The following is a 26,634-nucleotide window of genomic DNA, read 5'->3' as shown; positions in this document are numbered from 1 at the left end:
GCCTTCTATCTGTGGGTGTTGTGTGGGAGAGAGTTTTATGACCTGCCCCCTAGTGGTAGGTGACTTCCAATGGAAGTATCTTGGGCCAGTGATTTTAGGCCCTCATCCCAAAGAGTTGAGGGCTTTTGATTGGTTGTTTCTGTGTGTGTTTCCCTGTGCTCTGAGGCAACAGTATTTGGTCTCACAGTGGCCTAAGGTTTTTGCTGAAAGAGGTGACCTTCCCTGAGGGCATAAACTAAACCTTCATTATACTTACAGGCAGTCTTTGTAACAACTTTGTAACTCTGCCATTGTAGAGTGGAAGCAGCCATAGACAATCCCTGAACTGAATGAATATAGCTCTATCCCAATAATGCTTTATTTATTTAAAAAAAAAAAAAAAAGGCTACAGGCTGGGATTGGTCTGAGGTCTATAGCTTGCCAAACCGGTCTACAGAATAAACTACAAATTGTGGCTTTGGGAGCCTTCCAGCCTACCTCTTAGGTCTGACCTTTTCTTGTTAGACGCTGAGAAGGTCCCAACCCCAAGGCCCAGGTGCACAGGTTGATGTAAGATCAAAGCTGAGCCAGGACAAAGCGGATCTCTCCAACCTCCCGCTTAGCCAGTGCTGAGCCACAAACAGCAGCAGAGTTACAGGAAGGCAGGTGCAGATGAAAGGGGGGAGCAGAGCACTAAGACCCTCCACACCCTGGCTCTCACTCGAACAGAGTACTCAAAGAGGAATTTGAAGCACAGGGACTGCGAATGATCATAGCAACAACATTGTTAACCATTAGGAAGATGCAGACTGAAGCCATGATGAGAGACCCTGACACATCTAGCCCAAGGACTAAAATAAAACATGCTGACAATGCCAAGTGCTGGCAAGAAGAGAATGCATCTCTCATACATTTATTTTTGGTGTGGATCACCGTGATGCAGCAACTCTGGAAAACTGTCCAGTAGTTTCTCATGAAGTTAACTATATATACTCACCCTTTGGCCCAACAATCTGACTCCTGGGTATTTACCCTAGGGAAATGAAACCTTATAGTCACACAAGATCTTACACATGAATATTCATATCAACTCTATTTGGAGTTGCCAAAAACTGGGAACAAATATAATGAGCTTATCCTCCTGTGTGCTCAAGATGCACCACCATCTACCACAAACATTCAAGCCAGGACCCATAGACTTCTTGCTCTACTTCACATTTAAAACACCTAACACTCAGTCACCCAAGTCCTCCTTATTTTGCCTTGTAAAGTATATTTCAAATCTGCATCCCGTATCTCATCTTAAATCTATATCCCAATTGCTGTTTGACATACACCAAGTACTACTTACCTCCTTCCTGCACTTTTGCATAGTTCCCTAACAAGTATAGTGTGATTTCAGCATTGGGCCTCCCAAATTGATCCCTCAACAGTGACTAAAGAAATCTACTGAAACAGGTGTTCGAACACATAAACACTCATTAGCTCCCACAATACACAGGAAAAAAAGCACAAGCTCCTTTAACTGGCAAATGAGACCCTATAAGGCCCCAACTCTTATCTTTCCAGTCCCATTCTAGCCACTTGGAAGCTCCTACTTTAGACTTCAGCGATCACAAACTGATGTTGTTTCATATACACAAGCCATGTAGTCTCTCATCTCACTTTCTCTGGCCACCATAACTCTGTTCCTGCTGTCATCATCCTTGCCTAGGATCAGTGTCTTTCTTCTGCTTTCCCCACCACCACCCCGACAATTCCTTACTGACTCTTTTAGGGTTCAGCTCAGGTGTCGCCTCGTTCTTCTTGACTTGTCTCCAACTCCATCCATATCCGTGCTCCAACGGGGAACCCACACTCATGTTGCTGAGAGACCACTGAAGGAGCAATAAAGCCTGAGGTGAGCCTGGCTTGGCTTTTCTGAGTATTGCAGGTTCCTTGGAGCTCTCACCAAAGAAATTTTAAGAAGCAAGAGTAATAGCAAGAAGTGATTAAGCCTTTAAAGTGTACCCTTTGTTCCCAAGGTCCTGTTAATTACCATTTAAGAAAGGTTTATTTGCAATGTATTCAATTACTTAGGTAACTAAATAGCTTTTTACTGATCAGATAGAGCGGCATTTGCTTAATAGCAACAAATGCTGGAGTCCAATTCCATTGATAGTCTACTCCCAGATCTGGGCTTATTTAAAACTGAGCTCCAGGGGAAAAAAGAAATTTTACTGGAGTTCATTATAATTGTTAATATAATCACTTAGATTTAGAGAACCGTAAGTTTAGGGATTCCCCCCTCCCCCGTTATTCTTTAGTTTAAGAATAAGTTAAAAAAAAAAAGAGAGAAAAACAGAGAGTGAGAGAATATCCAAAGAACTCCAATGTCCATTCTATTCATTCATCCAGTCGATTCCTACAAAGAAATACTTCACAAGATTTCTATTGATCAGTTCACAGCTCACAACTCTCAAGACCCGGCTCAAATCTGACCTCCTCAGAACTTCTCTGATGACCCAGAACTGCTACAAAATTTCTCTAATCTTTGACATTTTTTTCGCAGTTCCCATGTGCTTGCCAGTGGTCTGTTACCTACAGAGAAACAAAAAGAGAGAGATAGGCATAAGACTGGGAGAGCCAAAGACCTCTTGTTGTAGACCCTACCATATGAATGAACGGTCAAGGGAAGCTTCTGGAAAAGGGGTCATGTCAGCTAGATATTGAAAGGTAAATAAGAATTCAACAGACTGATAAATGGCGTGAGGCAACTTCAGGAAGAGGGAATGCATATCTGAAAACAGGAATGTGTGATCACGATGGTGTTCAGTATAAAAATGCCACGTGGGTATTTGGTGAGAGATAGGCAAGGCCAGATTGTCGAAGGTCTTTACACTAAGTGGGGGCCTCAGATTTTATCCTGTTTATAGTCATCCAGAAAAGGATGACTTACCACCACAGTTCTCTAAAGGAATAAAGGCAAATTCTATGGGCAGTGTGGCTCTATAAATAGAGCGGGCTGAGAGAAAAATCAGGGCAGCCAGGGAAGGGAATGAGAGGGTGGGAGGAAGAATCATGCCTGTATATTGGTATTGGGAATAAATGAGAACAGATAGAACACAAATTAGAAAGGAAGAAAAGAAAAGGAAATAAAAGGAAAAAACACAGGTAGTGTGGTGAAGACTGGACTCTGACATCCACGTCTGGGTTATAGGCCTGCCTTCCCCTCTAACTGGTTATACAAACCTTAAGACATATTCTAATCACACTTAGTTGCCCATCTGTATAACGGGGAACTTATCTCACAGTTTTTTTGTTAGGTTAAAAAAATCTTAAGATACTTTAGATACTTAAAATATTAACAAGGATATAATGACTGCTTAGTAACATTCCTTAAGACCATGCTCAGTATTGTACAGAAACCTGGATTAAGAGTAGTAATTCTCCTTTGGACAACGAAGTCAACTCTAGTTATGTAAGATGTCACCCCAAGGGGAAGCTGCGTGACAGGTCAGTGAAAATACTCTATGCGATGCCCACAACTTCTTGTGAGTCTTTATTATTTCTAAACAAAAGCAAAAAAAAAAAAAAAAAAGCTTCACTTTTACAAGGCCATAAGTGCCTTTTCCAAACCATAGTGACAACTGATGTGATGAATATGTTCTGAGAACCTACTACATGCCGTACCGGCTCAGGATGCTGGCCACCCGTCTGTTCTCATTCTCCGGTATTCACAGAAGTAGTTAACCAAGTGACCGTGTCCTCTTTAACAGAAACACAGCAATAAAAATAAACTATTGGAAACAGAATTATGAGTGGCCTACTCCAGAATCGGGGTTTCTTTCGTTGTTTAGCTGTTCAGCTTTCTGAGAGCCTGAATCTGATCACATGCCTACCCTCTACTGCCGACTGAAATTCTGTTCACTTCTCTGAGTAGAATTGCACAGAAACCACAAATCCTCTCCCATAAAGCCTCCCAGTGCTTCTCAACAAAGACAGGATTACAATTTTGATCTGAACAGTTTATTAGAGGGTACAGTTTATATATTACCCAGGACAGAGTTGACACCTGCTTTATCTTTGTTGACACTTGCACACATGCCAGGGTGCATGTCTTCAGGACAATAATAAAGACTCAGTTTTACCCCCCATCACCCTCGTACCATGGCAGCACAGGGCACCCCAGAGCCCGAAGAATTGGCACAACTCTTCACTGAGGACCTGCTGCAGTATACCCAGCATCCCTAACCTTATTCACCAATTATTTGCCTTCAATAATAACTTGATAAGTAAATTACCTGTGCTCTACCCATACTCTTCTTCTTCTCATTGTTTAAACCCAGCTCTACTGCCCCTTGCTGATCACACAGCCAATTCCTTTGGCCATAGTGGTGACTTCTCTTATTCACTGCTAGTCCCTGGACAAAGGAGTCTTTGGGGCAGCCATCCCTTTTAGTTTAAAGGGATCCTTGCTAGGTCCCTTAGCAGTCTTATACTTCCTTTTGAGACTAGGACCCTCAGTCTGCAGAGCAGAGGGGTACACAAAGCATCCCAAGGGTCCTTTGGGAGTGATGTATAGTGAGGCCATTCCTGTCTCTACCCCTCAGTTCTCAGATGTATGTATAATTCCTATTAGTGAACACAGCACCATAAAGAAAGCTCTGAGTTTATGCATATGCAGCATTTTAAAGGATGGCATTCCATACTTTCACAGTATTGACATTAAGTTGGCCTTTTATCTGGACCTTTAGGGGTCCACCCCAGTTCTCTAAAAAGACAACTGCTGCTGTGTGGTACACTGTGTGATATAAACAGAAGATTCTACAATCAGTGGTTCCAGCCTATATTCTCTTCACTATGAAATGGTTCTCCTGATCATATACTATGTTGTGTGGGATTCTATTTCAGTTGAGTAATCAGAAATCCTCTAGAGATTGGTGAATGGTGTTCACTACAACTCAGAGGTCAGGGAAGGCAAGCTCATACCCAGAATAGGTATACACCGGGAAGATGGACAGCTGGCCCTTGCAGTACTGAAGGGGCCCAATGTAGTCAATTTTTCACAAAGTAGCTAGTTGGTCTTCCTAAGAAATAGTGTTATACTGGGGCTCGGTTCTGGTCTCCATTGTTTGTGATTCAAAGACTGTCAAATAGAGCAAGAGCTAGATTGGCCATGATAAGGGCTCATTTGTCATGTTGTCCAAATGAGTAGTCTTCCTGTAGGCCACTATTATTAGGAGTCCAATATGGAGTTATTCCAACTGCCAAGTACGTCAATACAAATTAAACACCCAAGAACTGGGCATATGAATGATTAAAGGTCTGCAGATCTACTTCAACTAGGATTCTATTTATTACCTCACTCTATAAGATTCCACTCTTGTAGTGGGGCCATAGTGACACTTCAGGTCTCCAAGTATCGTGTCAACATAGACACTGCACCTAATAGTCCTCAAAATGTCTGTATATTCTTCTTTCCCCAGTGTACAGTTACTCTAATAAAAGGCTTTTATTTTTAGTCCTTCCTTTGGGGAAGGACTAGGAGAATTATTATTACAGTGCCTACTTACTATGGTGTTATAAGATCTGGCTATATGACCACCTCTTCTACGATCCACCCCAGCTTACAGTAGGAAGCCACCACTGAGCTTCTTTATAATGCTGGTGTTCCTCTCACCAGTACATTCTTCATGAATGGTGTGTCTTCTGAGCCTTCTATGGAATATAATTCTCTGATGGGTCTTCGGGCTTCATATAATATATCTATGACAGCATGCTCACTTCCCTTGGCCTTTTTATTCTTTTTTTTTTTATTGTCTTCCAGGGCAACTCAGGCATTTCCATTTTTGCCTAGAAAGGACCACCACTTTCACCAGACTTCTAAGAGCTCCCCTATCGATGAGTTTGCTTTGCCTCTTTGGGTCCTTGACACAGTGTTATATCCGATATTCCAAGAAAGTGACTCTAAGTCAATGAATTCTTACTTATCCTGTTTTAAGTCCCCAGCTCTATCCACTAATCAGCAGAGAGCCCCTGCAGCACTTTTTGAGAAAGATTCTGAACCACGTGCTCAATTAGTGATATTGGTCATGGAGGAGTGAAAGGGAGTTTCTAGACATACAGTATATGTTATCATTTCTGATGCAGACACCTGCACAACTTACAATCTGTAACTATAGAAATGAATAAGGACAACCACAGGAGTATAAAGTCTCTGACCTTGGTCTCAAATCTTGGCCTCAGTTCTTCTAGTTTAACCAACTAAGTTAATTAAATTGATAGGTCATGCATTTGACTTTTCCCAGGGACAAATGTTGAAAGGGGAAAGGAGAGCCAGAAATGGAACCTGGGGTGAGGGTGGTTGTTGATGGTAGGGAGGTAACAAAAGGTCCACATTGTAAAATAACAGATACAAGAAGTGGGGTTTGGGGGGGACTTCTTTAAGATAAATATTTTCCTTTTCTCAATTTTGCCTTTACTGATCCTCACACAGGCCTTGTAATCTAAACCCCCTTAAAACTCCTCTTCTATGACTTAAAATGTCAACTGTATGGTTACCAAAATCATTTTAGTCATTATCAAAATCCTTAGTGTGGAAGGATTTAAGTAGTAATAAGCTCCAATAATAAAAGTCAGTGGACTTTTGCCTTGCCTTACTTTTCCTTAATAGCCACCTGATAAATCAGAAAAAAAAAAAAAATTCCCCAGGAACTCACTTCTACTGTTGCAAGACTGGAAATGCGAGAGACTAAAATTAACCACTTGTATGCTTTTGTTAGACTCGTTCACAGGTCTGGTTAACATCTTGACAGATATCATTTGGCGATTCACCGGAGACTTCATGGCACCTGACCTCGTTTGCCGAGTGGTCCGCTATTTGCAGGTATGTTGCACCTTCTAAATGTGATGACACAAACTGACACCAAAATTAGGTCTTGGGTTGTTCATAAGGAAAATAGTGTAGAATCCAGTGCTTCCACACAACAAATTGTGGGCTTCCCTCTCATTGGAAGGATAGGGAAAATTTGTAAGATTTTAATTTTTTTTGCTAAAATAATTATGTAAAGAAAACACAAATAGCATTAGTAAGAACATAAATGTTCACATTTCAAGCATTAAGTAAAATTTTGGAGTCAATGTGAAGGCCTTTGCCATACTCCATCTATCTTGGCCCCTTCAGGCTGCTCTAAGAAAATTACCACAGATAAGTGGCTTAGAAACAACAATCATTTATTTTTCACAGTTCTGGAGGCTGGAAGTTCAAGATCAGCATGTCAGAAATTGTCAGACAAGAGCCTGCCAGGTTGCAGACTTCAAATTATATCCTCACGTGGCAGAAGGAGCAAGGGAGCTCTTCCAGTCCTCGTTTATAAGAATATTGATCCTATTCACGAGGGCTCAACTCTCATAACCTAATCACCTCCCAAAGACCTCAGCTCCTAACACCATCATGTTGCACATTAGGATTCCAACATCCGAATTTTGGTGGGGCACATTCAGAGCATATAAAGCTCTGTCTAAACAACCTCCAGAATATTTGTCAATTCTGGTTTTTTTTTTTTCCCCTCTCAAACTAACACAACACTGGCTACTCTTATTTTTGAAAAATGTTGACAGATGATTAGAAAATAGGTATTATCCCTGGTTGCTTTAACTAGTGTTTCTTGTGTTACCACCTAAATTAGGCTTTTAAAAATATCTATTGACATTTGAGTTTCTTCTTCTTTAAGTTGCCTATTATCCTTTTTCAATTTTTTTATAACTGAGATACTTGTTTTTTCTCAGTAATTGCTAATATCTATTTTCAGATTAAAGACATTTATATTTTACCTGTTGAATATTCTTCAATGTAAAAATTACAAATATATATACATAAAATATATGATGTAAAATGTTACATATGTAGAATATACATATATTGTATTATTAATTCACCATATGTATATATAATATGGATTAAGGCACATCAACAAAGTATAGAAAGAAGGAACTGTTTCATAACCTGTTAGGATTGATGTGCTCTGTTTCTAAACTCTTAAAATTATTTTCCATTAACATATTTCCATTCTGATGCCCATATTCTAGGTCTAAATTATTGTAGCTTTATAGATGCACAGTGCATTTTTGGAAAACCTTATCCTACAAGACTCCATTTGTTAGTAGGGATTTGTAGAATCTTCAGATCTATATTCATCTATGATTTTCATTTGTTCTATTATTTTCAGACCTTGGAAATGGAGTTACTCTATCTTCAGAAAGTGTTTAGACAAGAGTTACAATTAAAAATCTTTGTCCTCTGAACATTATTTTGAAAGTCTGATAGATGTGAAAGAGCCCCAATTACTATCTGGAACTAGTATTTTCTCAGGAATAATTTTTTAAAACATATTTTAATTTCTTATTAAAAGATTTTGCTTCCTTGTAGGTAAATGTTATCAATAGCTTATTCTAGCAATTTCTGAAAAATAAATTATGCCAACACTCAGTGTTAGAGTGAGGCTGTGGTAAAGCTACATAGTTATCAGTTGAAGTAAACTAAATGATCAATCACATTGACCTAATTGGCATTTATATAACACTTCATCCAACAAAGAAGAATACGTATTCTTATCAAACTCACAGGGAACATTCATTAAAAGAAATTGCATAGTAGACCATAACCATAACTCTTAACAATGTAAAGGGTGAAAAGAGCAAAAAGTATGCTCTCAGACCAAACTAGAATTAAACTAAAAATGTATAACAGAAGGATAGCTTGACAATCTCAATGTTTTTGGAGATTAAACAACATGCTTCTGAATAACACATGGATCAAAGAAAAAAAGGAAATATAATTTATCATAATTTGTAGGACAGTAAAAATGGTGCTTTGAAGAAACTTATAGCATTAGGTTCTTTTATTAGAAAAGAAGAAAGATCTAAAATTAATAATCGAATCTTCCACCTTAGGAAACTAGAGAAAGCAGACCAGTGTAAACCTAAAGCAAGCAGAATGTTTTAAATGATAAAAGAACAAACTATTAAAATGAAAACAGTAATTCAATAATGAAAATCAATGAAACTATAAACTGGTTCTTCAAAAAGATAATAAAATTTACAAACTTCTAAGAAGGCTAAACAAGAAGAGAGATGACACAACTTACTAATATCAAAAATGAGGGCAGCCTTGGTGGCTTAGCAGTTCAGCACTGCCTTCAGTCCAGGGTGTGATCCTGGAGACCCAGGATCGAGTCCCACGTTAGGCTTCCTGCATGGAGCCTGCTTCTCCCTCTGCCTGTGTCTCTGCCTCTCTCTCTCTCTCTCTCTCTCTCTCTCTCATGAATAAATAAATAAATAAATAAATAAATAAATAAATAAATAAATATTTAAGAAAAAAATGAAAGAGGGGTCATTGCTACTCATCCCGTGGATATTAAAAGGATAATAAAGGAATATTATGAACTATATGCCTACGGGTTCTATAACTTACTTGAAATGGACTAAATTCTTGAAAGACACAATCTGCCAAAACTCACACAAGGAAAAATAGATGATCTGAATAGGCCTATATCTATGAAATAAAATTGAATTCATAATTCATAATTTTCTAAGAAAGAAAGCACCAGGCCCAGATGGGTTTACTGGTGAATTCTTCCAAACATTTAAGGAAGGAATTATACTAATAAGTTTCTTTTTAAAAAAATTTTTGTGTATTTATGAGAGACAGAGAGCAGGGAAGAGGGTGGGGCATTGTCAGAAGGAGAAGCAGACTCCTGCTGAGCCGAGAATTCAATGTGGGACTTGAACCTAGGACCCTGGGATCATGACAAATAACCTACTGAGCCACCCAGGTGCCACTACTAATAAGTTTCTGATTTTTCTAAGACATAGAAGCAATGGGAACATTTCCTAACTCATTCTGTGAGTCCAGCATTATCCTAACACCAAAACCAGACAAAGGCATTGCAGGAAAGGAAAACTCTAGACTGGTATCTCTCATGAACATAGATTCAAAAATTATCAACAAATATTAGCAAATTGAATGGAAATACTTATAAAAAGAATTACATACCATGACCAAGTGGAATTCATTCAGGTATGCAAGGCTGGTTCAATATTAAAAAATCAATGAATGTAATCCATTAAATCAAAAAAGTAAAGAAGAAAATTTATATGATCATTTCACTAGATACAGAAAAAGCACTTGATAAAATCCAATATCCACTCATGATAAAAAGTCTCAGTAACTTTTCATAGAGGGAAATGTCCACGACTTGGTAAAGAACATCTACAAAAAGCTATTGCTAACCTCATATTTAATGGTGAGAGACTGGGCCCTTCTCTCCTAAGAGTGGGAACAAGGCTAGGATGTTCCCTCTATTCAGCATCACACTGGAAGTCCCAACTAACTCAACAAGACAAAAAAAAAGAAAAGGAAAGGACACAAATTGGGAAAGATGAAACAATATCTTTGTTCACAGATGACGAGATTATCTATGTAGAAAATCTGAAAGAATAAACAAAAAACTAAACAAAATACAAAATATCTGGTCTTATTAAGTAAAAATAATGAGGTTGAAAAATACAACTTTGCTTTTATATACTAGCAATTAACAATTTGAATTTAAAATAAAAAATGCAATACCATTATGTTAGCACCAAAGACTTAGGTATAAACCTACCAAATATGTGCAAGATCAATGTGAAGAAACTACAAAACTTTGGTGAAAGAAATCAAAGAATATCTAAATAAATAGATATCCTATATTCACAGATCGGAAGATGTATTATTGTTAAGATGTCAAATCTGCTCAAAGCAACTTATAAATTCAATGCAATCCCAATCAAAATCCCACCAAGTTATTTTATAGATATATACAAACTCTAAAGTTTATGTGGACAGCAAAAAACACAGAATAGCCAACACAATACTGAAGAAGAACACAATTAGAGGAAAGATACGATCTGATTTCAAGACTTACTCTAAAGCTACAGCTAAGTCAAGACAGCGTGATATTGGCCAACAAATCAACAAATAGATCAGTGGAACAGAATAGCGATCCCAGAAACAAATGCACACTGAAAGTCAACTCATCTTTGAAAAAGGAACAAAGACATTCAATGGAGAAAAGATAGCCTCTCCAAGAAATACTGCTGGAGTCATTGGTATCCACAGAAAATAATAAGAATAATAATCTAACTAAAGACCTCGCACCTTTCACAAAAACTAACTCAGTATGGATTATAGATTTGAATGAAATATGCAAGGCTATAAAACCACTAGAGGATAACAAAGGAGAGAATCTAGGGGACTTTGGGTTTCTCAATGACTTTTTAGATATGACACCAAAAGTAAAATCACGAAAGAAATAAAGTGAACATTTAAAACTTCTCTGCAAAAGATACTGTTAAGAGTTGGAAAAGACAAGGCACAGAATGGGGAAAAAAAATAATTGCAAAACACATACTTGACAAAGGATTTGCACCTAAAATGTATCAGGAACTCTTAAAACTCAACCCACTTAAAAATGAGCCAAAGGTCGATCAGACACTTCTCCAAAGAAGATATAAAGATAACAAAAAAAAAATTAAAAAAAATAATAAAGATAACAAACAAGCATATGAAAAGAAGTTCACCATTATATGGCATCAAGGAATTGCAAATTAAAACAACGAGACAGCACTAACATTAGTATGACTACAATCCAAAAAACTGATGATGCAAAATGCTAGTGCTGTTTGTAGGAATGCAAAATGGTACAGCCATTTTGGAAGATGTTTTGGAAGTTTCTTGTAAAATTGAACATACTTTTGTCATACAATATAGCAATTATGTTCCTAGGTATATAACCAATTGAGTTGATGACTTACCTTCACACAAAAACTTGCACAAGAATGTTTATAATAATTTTATTCATAGTTGTCAAAAATTAGAAGCAGGATGTTCCTCAAAAGCTGAATGGATTAAAAAAAAAGACTTTGGTACCTCCATATCATGGAATATTATTCAGCAATAAAACAGTATGAGCTATGTAGCCAGGAAAAGTCACAGAGAAATCTTACATGCACTTTGCTAAGTTAAAGAAGTCAGTCTGAAAAGGCTGCATGAGCATGATAACAACCATATGATGTTCTGGAAAGGGAAACGATGGAGACAGTAAAAAGATCAGTGGTTGCTAGGAATTTGGAAGGATTGAATAGGTAAAACAGAAGATTTTTAGGATAGTGAAACTTTTCTGTATGAATTGTGTATACAAGACATTATGCATTTGTCAAAAATCCATAGAATTATACAACACAAAGAGTAAAGCTTCGTAAAAAACATTGAGTAGTAATAATGTATTGATATTGGTTCATCAATTTTAACAAATGGATCACACTAAAGAAGGATGTTAATAATAAGGAAAAGTGGATAGGGAGGCAGGAACTCTCTGTAATATTTGGTCTATTTTTTCTCTAAATCTAAAATTGTTCTAAAAAAATAAAGTATATTAATTTTTTAACTCAACCCAGGAATCCTCCTTTACATGGATCCAATCTGGTATTTTTCTAAATAAAATTTTTCTAAGTTTACTGCATTCAAGTCTCACTTCTCTGCAAGATTTTCCTTAGTTTTATATTTCCTAGGTCATTTTTGTCAGAATTGAGGGGTGGGGTAGTGAGAATTCAGACATATGTCCTCAAGCTGCCATCTGTTCTCCAAATGGTATCCCATATGTTGTTGATGTGTAGAATTTTCATTGTTGACATTTATGAATTGACTATAATTGTACTTTGATTTCCTTCTTGACTCAAGTTAATTACAAGAGTGTTTAAATTTCCAAGTGGTATTTAAAAAAAATAACATGATACTAATTTCAGCTTTTATTGCTTGTTGTTTTAAATATGCAAATTATATATGTTGTATAATTTTTGAAATCTATTGAGAGATTTTTTTTCCTTGGTAGTTTAGTTTATGACCAGTTTTTAAATGCTGCCTAGGTATTTTACAATAATGTGTATTATTTTTAAAGTGTGTTTACTTTTTCCTATCTATATATTATTGTGCTTCATCCTGTGTAAATCTTTGAATATCTCAGTTATATGTATTTAGTATTATGTTACTTGTTACATATAAGTTTTTAATATTCTATCAGCATTTTATATTGTATCTTTTATCAATAAAAAGAATCTCTTCATCTTATGTGGTGCAATTTGCCTTGAATTTAATTTTTCTAATAGTAGTATTTAATAAATGCCTTTTTCTGATTTTAGCTGTTTGGTATGCCTTTGGCTATCACTGTATTTTTAAACTTTGATAATTATTTTGTTTTAGAGGTTTGTTTTCCACATAATATGCAGTTAGATTTTGGGAAAGGTTTTGTACATAGATTTTGTTTTAGTCAAGGAGCTTAAGCCATTTATATTTATTGAGACAAATAGTGTTTGGTGCACATTAAGTCACTTCGTTTTAATCATTCTGGTTACCTTTTCCCTATTTGCATGTTTTTTCTTTTCTGTTTGGTTATTAATTGAGGTAAACTGAAAAAATGCCCCCCGAAATCCAAATCCTAATTCCTGAAATTTATGTATATTACCTTATATGGCAAAAAGATATTTTAGAGATGTAATTAAGTTAAAGATCTTGAAATGGAGAGATTAATCTGGATTATCTTAATGAATCTAATTGTAATCATATGTATCCTTTATAAAAGGGAGGCAGAGGAAGATTTGACAGACAAGAAGAGGCATTGTAACCATAGACCCGAGGTGGGATTGGTGTGACCATAAACAAACCTGGTAGTCACCTGAAGCTGAAAGAAAAAAGGGGAAGAATCTGACCCAGAGCTTGTGGAGGGAGGGTGGCCTTGCCAACACTTTGATTTTGACCTAGTATAACTGATTTTGGACTTCTGGTCTTTAGAAATGTAACAGCGTAAATTTATGTTGGTTTAAACTACAACATTTGCAGTAATTGGTTATAATAACCATAAGAAACTAATAAGTAATTTTTCTCCATTTTTGTTTTACTACAATAGCTTATCTCTAATTTTTAAATTTAATGTGTCTCTATCAAAGTAAAAAGCAAAAGGGATGACTAAAATGTCCAAATGACAATATATGACATGATTTCTTTCTTTATACTCCCTCCTCTCACTCAACTCCCAAGATTTTTCCTTGGAATGTTTCCTAACTAATTCATAGTTATTTTGTAAACATGTTGTGGGATTTTTTTGGACACATCGCTTACCATAGCTGTTATTACTCAATCCTGTCTCTCTTCTAGAGTTCTTAATTTTGAAACAATGCTCAATCAGCACAAATATTCCTCAGGGAAGATTTTTCAGGAGATTATGTGATGTTACACTTTCTTATACATCTAAGAAAATTATTCTGTGCCTTGGCACAGAAATGATATTTACAAAATTCTTGGATCATAATTTTCCTTTCAAAACTCTGAACATGTTTTTATGCTGTTTTCTGGCATTTTATTTTGGTAAAAAAGAGGCATGACAATTTGAAATGCTTTCCTTTTATGTAACCTTTAATTTTTTTTTTACCCTGCCTAGATGTTTGAAGACCCTTGAAATTAACTACTGTTTTTTACTGTATCTCAAAACGCATCTCTTTTTGTTAATGTTTCCTGCTCTTCCAGGCACTCTTTTTTGTGAACTTTCCTCTTGCTTCAAATTTTGAACTTGTGTCGGCCACCTCACTCAACACAGCCAAAATGGTCAAGGTTCTTAAGACCTTCTTACTATGACATTCCACCCTATAGAGTTCTGCCCTTAGGAGCTTTCTTTCCCATCCTCCTTGAATGCCCCCTCCTGAGCTGTTTGTGGCCAGCTATAACAATTTTGAATACTTGAATCATACATAGAAATCCTAGTTTTCTCTAGGAAAATGGTTGTCTAATTTTGGGAGATTAAACTTGGACATCATTCTTCTCTCCATCCACGTAGCACCTTTTAGCAAGAGGAGAATCTCTTCTTATATCCCTCAGGAGAGCTTTCAATCTCTAATCAACCCTCAGAACCTCCTCCCTATGACATCTTCCACAACATTAGTTCTGGGATGTATTTGTGGTACTATTCTAGAAATAAAAATAATAAAGAACAACAATATAGTTGATTATTATTTGTCTGAGTGAGGGAAAGAACAATAAGGTATAAATTCCGACAAAAGTTATTACCAAAGTCATGGTATTTCTATTTCATTTTAAAAGATATTCAGACACTCACCTTTAGACTTTTGTCTTTGATTTATTCTTCCCTGCTCTGAAATTGACCCAAAGTTTACAAAAAAGAGATATAGCTGGACACTTGGTAGAAATGAGGCTCAAAATTACCTGAAATTTTTCCACCTTGATCATTCTTTCAGAGATATTTCATTTAATTACATTTTGATTATGCTCTTCACACAAGAGATGTTAACCTCTTATATCCCAATTTTCTTCTCTGCAAACTCTACAAATAACACTGTACTTAAGATAATTAAAGGGCCTGTGTAAGGTTAATAGATGAGGTAGGAAGGAGGAAGAGGGGACCCAAGGACTGATCCGTAATGAACAGCTCTGCTAGAGAAGTGGAGGAGGAAGTGAGCTCTGAGACTGTCAACGCAGATGATGATAATGATTCAAAAAAACACATGGGCTCCTGGAAACCAGGTCTCTCCCATTGTCTCTCAACAACTCACACTGATAAAAGGCAAATGAACATTTCTTTCTAATTACTCTGGAATGTCAGTTGTAGAAGGGAAAATTAGTTTAGCTTTAAAAGTCAGTTATGAACAAATGTACATGCAAATGTCAAGAGAGACTGACCCTGAGGTGTGGAGTCCCCAAGAAGCCAAGTGAATGAGTGAGAAGAGTGAGGTTAGAAGCTTTCTCACTGGTCACCACTAGCAATGACAAGTCCAGCTCCAAGAACAGCAATCTGCTTCTAGACATAAGGAGTCAGTCATTTCTCTCCATAGCCCAAACTTCATCCCTCCCTAGGTTCAATTCATAGGGTTATAAATAGCACCAAACACTCCTCTTTCCATTATGTGCATTCTCTCACTTCTATGAAGTCACGTACCTTCTCTTGCTTCTGTCTTCAGGTTGTGCTGCTCTATGCCTCTACCTATGTGCTGGTGTCCCTCAGCATAGACAGATACCATGCCATCGTCTATCCCATGAAGTTCCTGCAAGGAGGTAAGGTGGCTCAATCAAGTGCTTTCCTTAAGAAATCATCCTTGGGAGAGGGTAGGGTTGTCTTCACTAATATTATCCTCTTAGTAATGGTTTTCTTCCTCCCAATTTCTTCTTCTCTACTTTCTTTCTATTTCATGGGTCTGATTGTCAAAAAGATGTAGAAAGCGAAGCAGGATGCCTGGGAAAATGTTGATGGTTCCTATGAATGGTCAAAACTACCAGGGAAGGTAGTTTGCTGGGCCCACTTTGTAGCCATTTACCTTGACCCTAATGCCTCTGGTTTTTTTCCTTTAGAGCTGTGTTGACACATATACCCCTCTCAAGAAATGAATACTCCCACTTCAACTTGCTCATTTTCCAGAAACAAGCACCTTGCCCTCCTTACTCCCAAACCACAGAGATAATTGGAAAGATGTTTTTAATTGATACTAATATTGGAAACAAGGAAAATTCTCCTTGATCCAATCATAGTGAAGAATCCCCGGGAGAAGGAAGCAGATGGGTCAGAGGAAAGGCTGAAACCACACAGCTCACAATACCCACAAACAATGCTACAGTGATATGGGTGAAGCATTAAGAGTACTTCCTAAATAGATCATGTAAAAACCTAGAACAAGAAGGACTCGAGGAAACCAGCAGGGTAATCTCTGGAGCACAAGGAGGAAGGCCCATCACTACATATTTTCTTTCCCCACTGTGCTCCCCCTTCTCAGAGGGGCAGCAGAGATGGAGGTCTCTTCTTCTTAGTAGTGGAGGTGGTGGATTTGAAAAGAAAGTGTGGGGTTCCAAGAAACAATGACTCTTTTGAGGGATGGTGGGTACCTAGTCCCAAGACTACCTGTCCATTACTCTACCCATGGGCAGAGCCCACATCCTCCATGACCCCTGAAAGCAAGTAGGAACCCAGTGTTTAGTGACCTGTACCACACTCTCCCAAGCAGCCTGGGAAAACTTATAAAATGAAGAACTAATATGAAATCTTGACTACAAAGGTGAGATACAATCAAATATCACAGAAAATGCGACAAAAGCCAAACTGTGGAAAATAGGTAATACTTCATAACACCATTCTGCAGCATTTACAACTAAGAAGGAAAATTAACAGAACAAGTAGAACTTTAGAATAAGTAGAATTAATGTCATCAGATACTATTGAATATATCAGACAAGAGTGGCACAGATCCTTTGAATGGCAAGTTACCAATATCGAATTAAAATATAAAATGTTCAGCCCTTTGACATAGAAATTCTACTTCTTGGTATCTTCTCTGAGCAAACACCCACATACATGCATGTATGAACATGTGTTGTTTATTGTAGCATGCCTTAGAATAGCAGAAACTCCTCCAATGGAGGAATGTAGAAGTTTCAGTAGCTTAAATTTATTGATTGTATACTAGATGCCATTCATGATTATAAGTTCTTTAAGCATGTTAAATACTCTAATTCTGACAACATCTCTGTGAGATAGGTCCTTTTATTATCTGAATCTTACGGCTTGCACAATTACAGTTCAGAGAGTTAAAGTAACTTGTCCAAGATCACACAGCTAGTAGGTGCAGGGGCAAAATTTAAACCCAAGATGGTCTGGCAGTAGCTCAGGTATCTTTGCCTACTGCATATCCTGCCTCTCACTGAGGAGGTGAGAGAGCCATGGACAGTACAAAAAAAAAAAAAAAAGTAATAAATAATTGCTTGCAAGGAAACATACCAACTAGTCCTCACTTCTGAAGATGGGAGGATTTGGACTAGCCCTAGTGACCATAGGGACTTACATACAAGAAGGTATACTGATGTGTTGTGTGCAATTAAAACTAGTTTAAAAATAGAATTTACACCTGTTTTTCAGCCTTTTCTAGGGTTGTTTTTGTCTGTTTTGGGGTGTGTGTGTGTGTGTGTGTGTGTGTGTGTGAAGGTATGTGACTAGCACCAAGTTTTCTGGGCATTTCCATTGTCCCAGTGATTATGATAAAGAAGGAAACAAGGAGTGGGATAAAGGGAAATGGGAGAGACATATTATGATCTATGCAAAAGTGTGATATACTGATTTATTCATCTATTTATTTATGCCCAGCAGGCTCCACGAAAGAGTCAGTGGAGGCATTCAAAAAAATGCATATACCAGAGTATTTCCAGCTGCAAAAATATGAGTGAAGGGAAATTAAGTAGAAGGAAACATGTGAGGGGTATCCTGAGACATTTGTCAGGGATAGAGGCTTAGGGAACCAATAGCCAGAAGGTATATATGGTCAGTTACCCATCTCATCATATTCATTAGGTAAAAATAAATAAAATAAAATAAAATAAAATAAAATAAAATAAAATAAAATAAAATAAAATAAAAAACTCTTTAGCTAATGGCAAATATGGCTAGTTCTAGGAGACACTGCAATATTATGAACAGTGTCCTAAATTACAGAAAAGGCAGCAATGAATATTACAGTGTTCTTTTAAAGATGGAAAGCAATTTATTTCCTCACTACAAAATTAATAGAGGTCTGGTGTGGGGTACTTGGGAAATAATCATCTCCAATACCTCCGGGGAAAGACAAAAACTTGGAAATAGACATTAGCCATTTCCCTTCCTCTCTGCCCAATCCCACTGAAGTCATGGAGGAAAGAGAAATAAACGAGATGAGCAGCTGGATGGGAGCCAAGGAAAGAAGCCATCCAAACACCAGAACTTCAAGGAATTCCCAGCACACATGGAACAGATGAAGCATGGACACCACATCCCCCAGGAAGCCTGTGTGGTGGTATAGGAGTTTAGTGGCCAGGTGATAGGTGAGAACAGGGAGCTCTATGCTAGGGTCACCTGGTGCTACAGCTCATGGAATTTAAGGGCATCCATGAGGGGCAGAGCTAAGGGTTTATGTGATTGAACAAGGAGAAGGCCACAGAAAGAAATTCCCCACTGGGCAACGCAGCTTCTTCCTGGAGAAGGGCTCAGGTGGTAACCACACAAGTCACTAGTGGCCCAGCAGACACAAGTGATGGCAACTAAACCAAAGGAAGGAAAGGGGAAGGAGAGACCACATCTTCCTGATATTTTACTGCTTTTTACCAAAGTGGTAGTTTCCTCAGCTAGCAACTCCACAGAAGTTGGCATTTTAAGGCCCCGTAGGATAAATAAATATGAAGATAATTAGGAAAACCTCTCTTAATAATGGGAAATATTTAGTGTGAGATACTAAAGCATAATATAGAACTTTGATAATTTAAGCAATATGATACTGAAACTTGAATAATGTACGTGAAGCAGATGGCATATCCAATCAGTAGAAAAGAACAAATGACTCAGTCTAGGGTGTTAGTATAGTTGTCTAGCCATTTAAAAAATATTGGAAAAAAATATTGGACTGCCATTTGTCACAGCCAATTACAAAGTAAATGCCACTTGGATTGAAAAAGTAAACATTTTAAACTTGAAAGGGAATGGGGATGGGTAAAACTTTTTTATTTTTGGTGAAGGAAAGCTCTTTCTAGGAATAATACCAAAAGCATAATTAATAAGGGAAATAAATGTAGTTTACATCAAAATTTAAAAACCCTTCATACAAATAATAAACATTGTACACATGCTTACACAGAATGACAAATAGAAAATCCTTCTTCTAAAGAAGTCTGGCAAACAGATAACAGCATACCAATTGAAAAAGAGGACAAAGAACATGAACAGTATTAAGAAGCAATGAAAAATGAATGAACGATACATAGAAATGCTCTTTTGACCACTAACTGAAGAGCTGCAATATTAGACATTTGGATGTGAAATCTTACTGCTGATATAACAAGAGTAAGAGAAAGAATTCTCTCAGTATTGGGAGAGTATAAGGAAATAGGCATGTCTAAGCACTTCCGGTGGGAGCAGAGGTTGTAGACACTTTTGGAAGAAATTTAATAACATTTGTCAAATCTGTTTCTAAGAGTTTATCCTAAGGGAATAGCACTGTAAAGAGATACATATAAATTATTCATAATAAAATAATTGGAAATTTTTAAATACTTTATAATAGGCTATCAATAAAATGGGAATTTAGTGTAACCATGGAAAAAATTTTTTATCAGTGCTTTTCAAATTACACTTCACACTCTGACCCAGGAGGACTTATTTTTGTAGACCTGCTCCAGGACAGGTATGGAAGCTTCTGGCTGTCACCTGGCCTCAAGGTGAGCTATCTAGGCATCCTGTACTGGACTCAATGTAAAATTATATTTGATGAAAAGCTTTTACTGCCTGAAAGTCTGGATGCCACTTGTATAGATGCAGACATGAAAAGATACCATAAAATTTTTTTTTACAAAGACTTCCTTGACATAAAAGATGGAGATGATTTTTTTTTTTCAGAGAAAAAGTCAGGTTGAAAACCAGCATGTATATTATGTTCTAATTTTTATCTGTGTAATCTATATATTTCGTATGAATGCATCATCAAAATTGGGGCTGGCTAGTTCTGCATGGGGCCCCTATGGACTTCTCCCCTTCTTTTTGCTTATATTTCTCTGCTAGTATTTCTGTAATTATCATGTGTAACTTTTATTATTAAAAACAAAGAAGGGGGGATCCCTGGGTGGCTTCAGTGGTGTGGTACCTGCCTTTGGCCCAGAGCGTAATCCTGGAGTCCTGGGATCGAGTCCCAAGTCGGGCTCCCGGCATGGAGCCTGCTTCTCCCTCTGCCTGTGTCTCTGCCTCTCTCTCTCTCTATCATGAATAAATAAATAAATCTTTAAAAAAATAAATAAATATAAGACAAAGAAGGTATACATGATGCATGAAAGGGAGAGCGCTAAGACAGAAGTACAGACTTGGGCAAGAACAAATGGAACAGGAAGTCTGCCTTTCTACAGGTGGGAGACACAGGCCATTTTGGAGATAATAGGAGGTGACCCACCTAATACTCAAGCTGCATTTCCTCTGTTCTGTCCCTGAGTATTGAGCCCTGAGCAGTCAGTCATTATGGCAGATGGGCTCAGCAGGCCAGAAGGCCAATAGTCTTGCCACCACTGTTGTTTGCTGGTCACACACCTGACTGCGGAAAGACCTGAGACTGGGGATCTTCCAGGACAGCCCAGCAGCAGTATGCGAAAAGTAATTCCAGCCATCTGTCCTATGTGTGCTTTGAGGAAACATTTTTCGTACCCTGGTAGAATTAATTCCGAAGCACTGTTTCATATTCTTTTAATCTGATTTTTTCCATGCCCATGCCCTTCCAAAGGTGAATGCATTGTTAACCCATCCAGTGGAATATGAGTGGAGCCCAGGAGCTGAAGATCACCCTTAAAAGTCTGTAGGCTGTAGGACCTACAGAAGGAGAGAAACTTTGTATTTTAACCAATGAAAGAACGAGACCATGCAGGAGGGGTTACTAATGCTGCCAAGGCCTGTAGAAACCCAATAGGCATCATGTCCCTCTGGTCAAGAAGAAAATTCCTCCAGCCATATATATCACTTGCTCCCTTAAGGCCATCCTGCCCTGTGTTTGTTTCTGCAACCAAACTCCCACTGCTTCCTTCCCATCCCATACTATCCTCCATTCCTTCAGGAAACCACTCCCTTACATCTTCAGTAACATCACAGTAGGTTCCCTCTGCCTCTCGAGACCCCTGGTTCTCCTAATGTCTCTGAAGAGGATGCTTCTCAGCCTTCCTTCTGGGAACTTTAGGGCCTGGGGCTGGTAGAGACATTTTCTTATTTCCCTGAACCCTTCTAATCCACTTCTCCTCCATTATTGCCTGGACACTGATCTGTTCCTTTGACACTTACGCTACCAAACTAGATTACGTTCTACAATGTTCCCTGTCTGACCACCCGGCCATGCCTCTCAACCAGTGAAGATGTGGACCTGTTCTTTGTCTCTCACTTACCTTCCATACTGTCCCCATCTTGAGTGACTCTGGTGTCTACATGGACAAACCATCCAACTTCTCTTTCCTTTGAGCAGAAAAGCAAGCCAAGGTCCTCGTCATGATTGCCTGGAGCCTATCTTTCCTCTTCTCCATTCCCACCCTCATCATATTTGGGAAAAGGAAACTCCCCAACGGCGAAGTTCAGTGCTGGGCACTATGGCCCGATGATTCCTACTGGACCCCGTACATGACCATTGTGGCCTTCCTGGTGTACTTCATCCCTCTGACAATCATCAGGTAAGAGGCCAGCAGGCCAGACCCACACAGAAACTTTCCTGATTCGCCAGCTCCTGCTCTCCTCTCCTACAGGTCATTCATTGTTCTTGTGTCCTTGAAGGAAGGGGCCAGACCACAAGATTTCATGTAAAGCTACTATGTGTTAAGCCCAACTTCTCCAAAGTAAAGAGGAGGGAACTGATATTTTCTGAGTATGTATTATGGTGCAGGCATTTTGCTCAGTGGCTAACAATTATACCATTAACCACATTTTAGCTCTATGAAACCACTACTGTTGCCCCTGTTTTCTGTAAGGTAAACCTCGGGTTCAGAGATGCTAAGTAACCTGCCCAACATCACACACAGGATTTAAACACGGGTCTTTCTGAATTCATACCCTGTTCTTTCTCCTAGTGCATGTAGTCTTTCAAATGTAAGACATAGTACCAGTTTCAGAGATCTTCTATTATAATTGAAAAGATAGGCAAAACTGAGAATAAAAGGCATTACACACACAGAAAATTATGCTAGAAAGTGTGTGCAGTGAGGTCAGGTAATGGCAGGGGACACTTCTTGGAAGCGACTGTTGAAGGAGGGAAGAATTCAGATAGGAGAATGGAAAGGTGGGAAGGGAGCAGGTGTCCTGGTGACTGGGGGTCAGAGGAAGTATGGCAACAGGGAAAGGACAGGCAGGCAATGTCAGTGGATAGGAAAGAAGTTGGTAGTTAGCTCTTTCTGGTGGGGTGAGCCTCGATTATAAAGGCCTTAACAGCCAAGCCATAGGATCTCCCTTTGCCCTGCGGCCAATGGTGGCCACAGATGGTCTTCCAGCAGAGAAAACCACAACTGCCTGGAAAGGCAGGGGCCCACTTGTCATGCAGCAGGATCACCTCTGACTGTGACTCTACGTGGGTGGATGGGATGGGGGATTGAGGGACACACCGGCATGTCAAGGGCTTGCACGGCCAAGCTGATCCTGCATCTTTTGAGTGCCCTCAAGCCGGCCATGGTGTGTCCCATAATTTGTCCTGGATGAAGGAAGATCAGCCTTTGGTTTCAGAGAGCATAAATAATACTGTGATAGAAATCTTTGTACTTAAATTTATTCATGAGTCTCTGATTATTCCTTCAGAATTCATTCTACTGGAATTGCTAGATCAAAGATGATGCTCATTTTAAAACTTTTGATGCATATTCATAAACTGCCCTCCAGAAAAGGTGTATTCCTGCCAACAGCAAAAAAAAAAAAAAAAAAAAAAAAAAAAAAAAAAAAGAGCCCTGAGTTTTCTTCTCCTGACCCAGTGGAAGGCGGTATCATTTCTTTATTAAATCTTTGCCAAACATAGGCGTTTCAAAAAATATCTCATTGTTTTAATATGCATGTCTTGGATTAAGTGTTAAGGGTATTAAATACTTTTCAAGTTTTTTTTTTCCCCTGACACAATGGGAATCCCATGTTCCTGCTCTTTGCTCAGCTTTAGTCTCATAAAACACCATAGCTGGAAAAAAGTTATCCATCACGTAGTCCAGCCGCTGAATTTTTCACAAAAGTAGGCTTAGGGTTAAAAGAAGCAAAATGACTTGCTCTCCATCAGAGGTGGAGCTGGGCCAGAGAGGGATCCCACAGCCAGCCCAGCAGCCTTGCTGAGATGGGAGATTGTCAGTCATCTCTGCTGAATTGACAAATTGACGTCTGCATTATATCAACGTACTGCCTCCTCACCACCAAGTTAAATTTGGGAGGAATCCTAAAGGAAAGATGAAGGTTATTTAGACAACCAGTCAAAGGGAAGTTGCAGCATCATTGGAAGGGGCATGTGGGGAGGAGGGCGGCTAGTGGCAAGGGGTGAACATCTGGGAGGAAGTGGCTCCTGACGTCCATCACAGGCAACCGACGCATCGATTTCAGTGGGCAGCGTCTGTCCTTGTTCTCTCCTGATTGATTTTTCCATCAGCCTGTGAAATCAGTCCAAACCCCTGCTCAGCAGGGTGAATAGAGTTTGTGAACCACATGGCTCCCAATGTGCTGTCTGGCCAGATCCATCATGTGACTCTTTGCCTGTCCATATTTCTTCCCCCATTAATTCAAGCTGCTTCTTCCCATTAGGACCTCTCAGACTTGCCTACAGCCCACCTTGGGTGTTCTCATAGTGCCCTTGGGAAAAGCAAAGTATAATATGATGATGAAAGGGATGATTTCAAAAGCGAGTTGCACTCAGCCTTCATCGAAGTACAGCCTCCTTGACTCCTGCCCAGTGCTCCTTGCTCCCAGCTGTGGTAGAATGAGGAAGATTCAGTGACCTCCTCCCGACCACAAGCTTCCCTGAAGTGATTCTTATCTGCTCACTTATGACCTTCACTCTTTTGTGGTCAGGCTCCTCCTGTCGAAGAAAGAGCTTCTCTCTGGGGAATATGGCATCCTACACCCCTCTCGGCTCCTCCTCTCTCTTGATCCAAGACCAGGCCCGGATGGAATCTTGTGAAGAATTTGTTTTCCAACTAGTTCCTGGGATAACTTGCTACTGTTTGATACCTCTCAGAGTTAAGGTTCATCATTTCCTTCTTAACCACATTTTGGACTCTTGAACTTGATTCTGTTTCTGATAGTTCTTTTAGGTAAAGTAAACTCTTAATCCCAAGCTTAAGTAGATGAAAGAAAACAACTCAAATTAGGTGTTCATTCACTCTGTTAACTGTGCTTCCTGTTTCATTGTTCTTCAGGCATGATTATATATATATCATTACCAAATTGATAGGCAAAAAATTCACATAGTTGTTTTAATTTGTATTTTTTAAAGATTTTATTTATTTATTCATGAGAGAGAGAAAGGCAGAGACACAGGCAGAGGGAGAAGCAGGCTCCATGCAGGGAGCCTGACGTGGGACTTGACCCTGGGACCCCAGGGCCGGAGGCAGGGGCTAAACCACTGAGCCACCCAGGGATCCCTTAATTTGTATTTTTTAAGACTTTATTTATTTATTTGAGAGAGAGAGAGAACATGAACCAGGGGGAGGGGCAAAGGGAGAGAAAGAAGCAGACTCCTTGATGAGCAGGGAGCTGGACGTGGGGCTTGATCCCAGGACCCTGGGATCATGACCTGAGCCGAAGGCAGACTGAGCCACCCAGGTGACCCTGTATTTTTTTCATTACAGATGAGATAGAAAAAATTTAAGTTATACATTATCATTTTTGTTTTTTCAAAAAATTACTTACTCATTCTTTTACCCATTTTTTGCAATTTTGTTTTCTCTCTTCTTTATTTTTAAAGATACTCTTTAATAATAAATATTTTCTGTTTTCATATATTGATGCTATTTCCCTAGTTTGTCATTTGCCTTCTTGTTTTGAATATGGTTTTATTTTGCTTTCAGTTGATAAGACTGACATAATTGTGAAAAGGGGAGACAGCACGAATACCAAAAATTAGAAAGGAGAAAGCCAAGTTGTTTATAGAGTTAAAAGAATCATAGGAAAGTACTATGCAAAACATTATTATTATTATATAAATGCATGTGGAAATGTGAATGAAATGTATACGGCTTCTCTGTAATACACAGACCTTTCACATTGCAGTGTATTCACATCTACTCACGCTTTCCTTTACATTGTTGCCTCCTTCCATTTCTCTCCTTGGAAATTGCTCCTTGCACATACTTTACTATGATTTAACTTTTTAATAATCTATTATTTCAGTTATTTGAAAATAATTTCAGTGTTGGGAGTACATTAAAAATACCACTTTAAAAAATATATTTATTTATTTTAGAGAGAGAATGAGCAGGAGAGGTAGAGGGAAAGGGAGAAAAAAATCCCAAGCTTTAAAAAACATATTTGATTTGGGGCGCCTAGGTGGTTCAGGTCATTAAGCATCCTATTGATGGTCTGGCTGAGGTCATGATCTCAGGGTCCTAGGATGGAGCCCTGATATGGCTCCACACTCAGTGAGGAGTCTGCTTGGAATTCTCTCTCCCTCTCCCCTTTCCATTTGTGCTCTATCTCTTTCTCTCTCTAAAATAAATAAATCTTTTTTTGATTTGATTTGCCAAATGTCCCAATACCATTTACTTTCGGTGTTATTTATGAATTAACTTAAATTTATTTTTTTAATGCCAAGTCATTTGTCCCAACACCACTTACTGAATACTGAATAATCCACTTTTTCTACATGGTATGAAATGGTAATTCCATCATATGCACATTTACATTAGAAGTATTCTTATTGTTTCTGAACTTGTTAATCTCTTCATTTTGTTATTTTCTTTTTTACCTTTTTTTAAAGACTTATTAAGATCTTAAGATTTAAGATTAAATCTTAAAATTTAAGAATAAAGATTTATTTATTCATAAGAGACATAGAGAGAGAGGCAAAGATATAGGCAGAGGGAGAGGCAGG

General features: G+C 38.3%; 1 protein-coding gene across 2 annotated transcripts in view; it reads left to right on the top strand.

Moving 5' to 3' along the window:
- The window catches only part of NPSR1 (neuropeptide S receptor 1), a 145,195-nt gene that overhangs the window by 89,664 nt on the left and 28,897 nt on the right, over window positions 1-26,634 (top strand). Inside the window, exons 3-5 of one of the 2 annotated variants that reach the window (XM_077856224.1) lie at window positions 6,744-6,847; window positions 16,024-16,117; window positions 22,060-22,261. In XM_077856224.1, coding sequence (XP_077712350.1) covers window positions 6,744-6,847; window positions 16,024-16,117; window positions 22,060-22,261 — 400 coding nt within the window. The remainder of the gene's footprint in view (window positions 1-6,743; window positions 6,848-16,023; window positions 16,118-22,059; window positions 22,262-26,634) is intronic. The other variant, XM_077856225.1, reaches the window with a different exon arrangement.

This window comes from Canis aureus, chromosome 18 (assembly GCF_053574225.1).
Source record: "Canis aureus isolate CA01 chromosome 18, VMU_Caureus_v.1.0, whole genome shotgun sequence".
Classification (NCBI taxonomy): domain Eukaryota; kingdom Metazoa; phylum Chordata; class Mammalia; order Carnivora; family Canidae; genus Canis; species Canis aureus.
This window is presented reverse-complemented; position numbering and strand designations above follow the sequence as displayed.